General features: G+C 40.3%; 1 protein-coding gene across 1 annotated transcript; it reads right to left on the bottom strand. All coding sequences in view use genetic code 11, as the record gives it.

Moving 5' to 3' along the window:
* Positions 1-824: 824 nt before the first annotated feature.
* Positions 825-3,121, bottom strand: EGR_04233 (hypothetical protein; the record flags this gene model as incomplete). Its single annotated transcript, XM_024493482.1, has 5 exons — positions 825-930; positions 1,440-1,595; positions 1,671-1,839; positions 2,037-2,204; positions 2,905-3,121. The coding sequence occupies 5 exons, from the start codon at positions 3,119-3,121 to the stop codon at positions 825-827; spliced, it is 816 nt and encodes a 271-aa protein (XP_024352183.1).
* Positions 3,122-7,385: the final 4,264 nt, after the last annotated feature.

The raw sequence follows: 7,385 nt of genomic DNA, 5'->3' as shown, positions 1-7,385 counted from the left end.
CTTCTTGGGTGGATAGACTGGTACCAAGAAACTACTTTTTGGGAAATTTCAACTATCCTGACCATATTTTGGGCTGATTGCGAAAAGTGATGCAAATACTAGTAATACCAGACACAGATACTCATGTTGGACCTCTTACAGGGCAACTATTTGTGAAAACACGACTGAGAAAAATTTTTCGGTACCCCTTGTATCAGCCAATGAGGAGCAATAAATTCCCCATAAATGGGAATTTGTAGTTAAATTAGCTTGCCACATAGATTGAGAACCACTTGTTCCTTCCTACTCAGCTGTTTTGGCCTCGAGGTAAATGTATCAGGTAGTTTGGTGGTACTCTGAGACTTTCCTGAAGGCGAAGGAAGACAAAACTCGGGTAGGATATGCATTGCCGAGGTATGATAGGGCTTGGGACTACTTGCATGGCCCGGAGGCTCAAGCAACCATTACCAAAACCGGGAGTTAAACAAACGAGTAAAGTATTGCAGTTTAAAAATACCCTTTATTTTATTTCACTTCATCAGTGGAATAGTCATGTATTCGGGAAAGGGATGCTCGTCCTTCATTGCGTAAATCTGGCCAAGTTTTTAAAGTAAAAAGGAATTTATTTCTGGAACCAATAAAGCTACGGAACGAGTCGGTTGCCGCCCCTTGAAATGCATAAAAGTTTGAAAATCACTTTGAATTCACTAGTAGCCCTTAATTACCCTTTTGCTCACTTTAATTTATTTACAAGTAATTTGTCTTGAAATGAGTGAGCTTAAAACAGAATGCATCTTTATTTCACAGGACACCAAGTGCAAAAAAATAATTCACCATGGCTTCTATTAGTTTGGAAAATGAGTTATTTTGTGCAGCGCAAGTGTTCGCGACTGACAGAATCCCTTCCCGCAAAGTTCACAGGCAAATGGCTTCTTTGCGCTATGTATGTATCTGAAAAGCAAAAACAAGGGCATGTTTTGCAAGAGGCTGTCTGATTTTAGGCGTTTCGGTGCATTTATGCTGAAACTGTAGGCGCTGGCTCTGCTGAACAACTAAACGCACTCCTTTTAATGCATCATTAAAAGGTGAAGGCGTAGCATTTACTTGTTACCAAAAATCCGGATCAATTTTGGAGACAGAGGGCTCACTTCCCTATTGAGTCTATTCAAACTAATTTATCCTCTAAAATTAGATATCATTTACACTATACAATTCTAAATGACCCACTGCGTGCCACTACGAGGCCACAACTTTTGAAAAGTGATAGTATAAACCTTGGACACTTGTGGGATATAGTAAAAGCGTGTAACCTTTTTGTGTCCTTCGAGTCCTTGAGGATGTTTTAATACAATGCACTTACAGCTGTGGGTATTTATGTATTTCAAACTGATTAGTGGAAGAATTCCTTAGATGTTTTGAGCACAAAGTTTGCTCAGGGACACTGAAATTTAGCAACTCACTTGTGATCGCGTAGATGGTCCTGCCTTCGAAATGCCCTTCCACAAACCTCACACGAAAAGGGTCGCTCATTTGTGTGAGTTCGTTCATGAATGAGAAGATTGTAGGACTTAGTGAATTGTCGGTAGCAAAAACGGCATATGTACTGCCTTTTCGTTCTAAAATGGGATAATCTTTATGTAAGTTACTTTGGTTGATAACGCCTACTTATTTCTGGACAGTAGCACAATTACCTGCACTTGTTGGTTGTGGAGCGGGTGGTTAAGAGTGGGTAGTGAAATCGCAGTTTGGGAAAGCATTTCTGGCGCCTTTCTGTCCCTTCAACAGTCTTCAGTGTGGACTGATCTCTTGTAGACCTCAGGCAAGAGTCTGCCAGCTTTCGGAAGTCAAATCGTCTCACACCTGCTTGATGTAGCGAAGTTAAACATTCTATTTTAATTATTTCGTTCAAAGTGTAACCCATGTATTTTAGCTAATGAGCTGCCAATGTACCAAAAAACTTAACATGAGTAATTTCATAAATAGTTGATTAGATAGCTGGCTCAGTTATTTACAAGATCTTCGACCTCGGTAAAGATCTAAGAAAATTGACTACTTACTCTCGGCCGACTGTGCACCTGAGACTGAGGTAGTGGAGCCACCTGTAGTCTGGCTCGACGAATTCAGAGCCATTATCTCTGTTTGAGCGTCGGTCCATATCGGACCCGATTTTTGACAGTTGCATTGCTTCACCGTCACGGACTGTGTGGCTGTTCGAGATGTACGTGCTGAGCATTTAAAATATCTGACTTTAAAATTAGAAACGCATAAATGGTGAGGTAAATTTCATTCTACGCGCATGATTTATGCCTTTCTATTTCTTAATAATGAGTTAATGTTTCTAAAATCAGAATATTTTCCTAGATCTCAAATGGTCTATTTCATCGTGAGTTGTGAAAATTCTGAGAATTTAATAAAGTTTTTACGCAGCAATTTATCATATATTATAGACTAAATTTTATCTAGAAATAGTTACTTTGTAGTTTGCTCAAAACGGCTCATAGCTTGAAAACCTTGGTATTTTTTATGAGAAGCTAAATCGTTTGAAGTAGATTAAATCTGCCTCTGTCAAATAATTATACTTAATATTTCACACAAGAATTACATAAATCAGTGCTTCTACTCGGTAGCCTTTTAGTGTACACGGAATTATTCCCCTAAAGCTGGCAATTTTAAGCACCGGTGCCGCATTTATGCGGTGTGTACAAAAATCTAACGACGAGGTATCACTTATTGCTAATGTGCGTTCATCGATAGATAAGAGTCCGTATGACCAGTAGAAAATGATTTTCTATCAATGAACTGAGGAGCATGCATCGAAATAGATTTGGAAGCAAAAAATTTCCAGTGCTTCTATGCAAAATATGGCCTCATAAATTTAATGCTTGTGACATTGCCCGTTCCTGTAACACAGGAAGCCAAACCTACCACTGAGAGGCACTTCCGCAGAGGGGCCGCTGCGACCACTGCCGTTACCGCTACTATTCGGTGGCCGATTAAAAGCTGAAGGTGTCCTGGACGCAGAAGAAGAGTAGTTTTTCCAATTAGCGACCAGTTGGAGTAGCTCTTGAGGCGGTGGAATGTGGAGGATCGAGGATGCATAAATTAGGGGGTGCTGCGTAAACGATGCGCCGTTATGCGCCATTTTCTATTTCGTGCTTGTTTTGCAAAATGAACACGATCTTTTCATTCTGGTGTCGTTTTGCTCGAGTTCCAATATTTAAACAGTTGATTGGCCAGATGGTCACGGTAGTAGGCTGATTGGTTGACATAGTAAGCATCGCTCCGCGCACTTCGCTTATTGGTCTAAATGCGCGCCTAGGAAACTTTGTTGAACGTGTTTGATCTTTATCTTCAATTTCGGATAACAATAAGTCTTGCCTGTGTTAGCTCAAATGAAAAAGTTATCCAATGTATTCAATAGGTATGTGGTTGACAAAATTCCGAAAGATAAACAGCTGAAATTACTTACAATTGTATAACAAAATGTCTATCGAGGTTAATAATTTTAGATTTTTTGGAGATTTCAAATCAATTTTAAATATCTCAAAGTGACTTAGAATATGCGCTTTACCACTTGAGGTCTGCAATAACAATGAATTTACAAAACCTAAGCTACATGTTTTGAAATCATGATGGAACTCAGTTTGTATGAAGGTACTTCCATAATTTTCCTATAGAGCCTATGAAAAACAAACATAATAAAGTAGGAAGAGAGAAGTTTATCACTTCTTATTGTTGTGTGTCAATCAATGCATACAAACTGAAAATTGATAAATCATTTATTTTTTACGGCTATACTTTCTTTTTCAACTTTGACACGTGCTTTCACAAACTTCATTGGGGATCTGATATGGCAAATAAACTGCCCAAAGGATGAAGCATCCATATCATTAGTTCAGCACGGGCATTGACTTCAACTTTACGGAATGTTTAAGAAAAGCTTTGTATTTGGGTGTTTGAGCAACAATTCTCTTATTCTCCCATAAAATCAGTGAATTTTAGAATCTCAAATGACCATTGAAGCTGCTTTTGTGTTAACCTCTAAAACTCGGTTTGCATCAGCAGTTGATTTCAATTGGCAACAAGATGTCAAGACGAGCGCGGTGCCATGTGGGGGGAATCTGAACGTCAGATTTAAAAAACAACATCTACATCGCAACAAGAAGTGACTCGATGTAGTCTAAAGTCCTTCATAGAATCAAAGGTAAGGTACAGGTTCAAAGTAATGGTTTTAAAATTGTAGAATTAATACTATCTTTTACCGACTTTCAGCTGGCAGTATTTTTGCACAGAATTCAGGGTTTCTATGGATGAAGCATACTTGGAACATTTTCCGTATGATTATACGCATAAATTGAACATTTATTCTATAAATAGGCTTGTTATTAATTATTACTGAAAAACATACATGCTCGGAAACCACACATCAAACTATAATTCTCAGGTGTTTTTAAAATTAAATTTCTCTATTTCCTCATCACACATGATAAATTATTGCCAAAGGCGTGGAACAATTTTTTTGAAATAATTCTAAAATAAATGGTCTTTCTATTTTAACGAATCACTCAAAGACGTTTTTGTTGAAAAACAATGCTCACACCGGTACCATCTCTACGAGTGCCACTTGTGAACCGTCAGGCCAGCTGTCCTAGCAACAGACTTCTTGCCTATGACCGACTCGGTGACCCCATTCTCAACTACTGGTGCTCTTGATGGTGTTGGTGATTCGCGCAATAAACCCACACAAACCGCCAAAGTGTTGTCATCATGACAAAAAGAGAGACGTCAACGGCCGCCTTTCCAGACGAGAGCCCCAAATTGTTCCAAGGCGTCTTCCACAAATAAAACCCAATACTCTTCCCTCAACGTCACAAGATAGAAAACTGAGTGCTTACACTACCCCTTCATGATGACGTTTCGTAACGGCGACAAACTGATTTGAGGACAAACCAATCGTCTCCATCTCGGTGAGGAATGGAAATACAGGTTGTAGGAGTCAAATCACCTTATTGCCCACAGCATACTTCTGGAATCCGCTAAAACTTTTTAAACCAGGATATTCTGTAGAGATTCCAAACGGCATGATGACCGGTCGAGATGGCAAATTCTCTTTAAATCATACATAAATGAACTTTTAGAGTTTTTACTCAGAATCAGATAGTGACCTTTGCAGGAAACATTGACTATCATTGTGGGTACTTTTGAGGTTCCTGGCATGGCTCAAACAGTAGTCGTATTTCGGAGAAACGCAAGTTCATTAGTTTCGTTTGATAATTTCAACACATCTGATGGATCTCAGTAAACTCAAAACTGTCACACTGAGTTGTGTATACAAGGAGAATGGGTACTGTAAAATGGGAAGGAGTTTTGGTGCACCTCGGAAGCTTCTAACTGTGAGTGGTCAGCACAGGTCTCTTTCTCCATGTTACTGACACGTTGACTGGTAGCCGTACGTGTCGAATGCGAAAGTTAGGCGAGCGAGATAGAGACTGAGAAGTGGAGCGTATGTGCACACAAACACAAATTTGTGATGTAATACTTCGCTCGCGCAGCAACACCTCTAGCCGGGGTAGCCGCTTGACTGGTCGTGAGAACGTGAGGGTGGAGGCAGGGGTGAATGCGTACACACGGAGCATTTGATCCCTGTGTGGTGGTAGCGGTGGCGGCAGTGATGGCACTGGTAGCGAAACTGGTTAGCACTCCGCTCCTCGCCCCCATCCCTGTCCAACCGACCGACCAACCGACTGACCGACCAGCCCTCCGAGCGTCTGAGTGTCGGTTGCCAAGGTGCGCAAATGGACCACCTCTGCGTGTACGTGCGCGTGGGTGCTTTAGTGGCCCAATAAATGACCAAGTGAGGGCGTCATACACAAACACTCACGCGCAAGTGCACAGACATCCTTCATTTTGCTGCTGCTGTTTTTGTTGTTGATGTTATTTTGCCTGATAGGCGCGCCAGTAGTGGTGCTGCTCTCCCTCCTTCTATCGCTACGAGGGTGGCTAAAACAACACGTTGGAGGGAGGCCGCAATACGCACAGAGCAAAATACGACCACGAGAGCAAACACAACTGCGCTTCTGCTTATGCAGCCGCCTGTTTCAGCTGTAGCGTTTCATTTATGAGAGCTCGCGACGCCTGATGCAATTTTTTTTAGATTTCGAAGTGAGACCATTTGATTACACAATTTAATAAAAAAGTCCGTAGAGGCTAAACTTATTAGACGTGATTCTTATTACTGAGATTAGAGTTTGATTTGGATGTCAAATACAAAAAGTAGAAATTCACCTAATTAAAAAGGTTGGAAACATCCATGCCAGAAATGAAATTTCAAGCAAGTCGGAACTCTAAATGTCGACAAATCGATGTCCTCAAAGATTTTTGAAAAGCTCACATCTCAATGGATTCTGGAGGCCTTAACAAGCAGTGTTGCGATATGGTTGGGCCGGCCTTTGCACACGTATCCAGGATGATCCAAACCCGAGAATACTTTATATGATGGGTTGATTCTTTGTAGATCTGTTATGAAAACTTATATCTACCTTTGTTTAAGTGACTGACGCTAAAGGAACTTCTCCAAACACACGGATCAATGTTGCCTATAATTGCTACCGTTATTGTTCACAAGTGACAGTATACTAGAGTATTTAAGCGGATCTTTATAACCACGCCACTACTACTGTACGTAGCCTGCAGGGGTAACAAAAATTTCCTTGGTGGCGTAAAGCCTAGATTTGCGGCCCTGGGTGGTTCGAAACGTAAATTCTTTGATTTAATTTATTTATTTTAATTTACTTTTCCAATGATAGACAAGCTGAAATAAGATTTTCGTCCTGCATTTAGGCTTTATGGATATTTTCGTCATGGGCGGGTTCCAAGCTATCCTCATGCACTTTAACATTTGGCGAAAGCTGGAACGCTGCAAATTGATGCATTGTCTTCAAAAAATCTACTGTAGAATCAATTTCAGTAAAGCGTATAATTGCCAAAATCTCGTTTTACTGCTATTTTCTGTAGGTACTTAAAAATATATGCATGAATATGAAATGGGAACCTTGTCTACCATAGGACCAAACACCGTCTTCTCCCATAAAAGCGCAGTATACATGAATGGCCTCACTATGAGGCGCTAAGGTACGTTCCATCCGCCTCGTTGCTAACGTATCTCTAAGTTGCTAATCGTAAACGATTAAAGCCTCTCACTTATGTATGTCCACTTTCAAAATTAATTTAGTTAAAGCCGCGGTTATCGTATGTGACGGATAAATGATAAGAGATTTGACGTCTGACCGAAGGGTAATGGTGTAAAAGGTTTAGTTCGTTGACGTTTTGGTAGTCAGAAATACATGGAAAGAGGTTTCAGAAATGCATTTAATTTGTGCATTTTGTTGAGAAATCATGGTAGATTC

Source organism: Echinococcus granulosus (assembly GCF_000524195.1).
Source record: "Echinococcus granulosus chromosome Unknown EG_S00025, whole genome shotgun sequence".
Taxonomy (NCBI): Eukaryota; Metazoa; Platyhelminthes; class Cestoda; order Cyclophyllidea; family Taeniidae; genus Echinococcus; species Echinococcus granulosus.
Note: the sequence above shows the minus strand (reverse complement) of the source record. Positions and strands in the feature narration are given on the sequence as shown.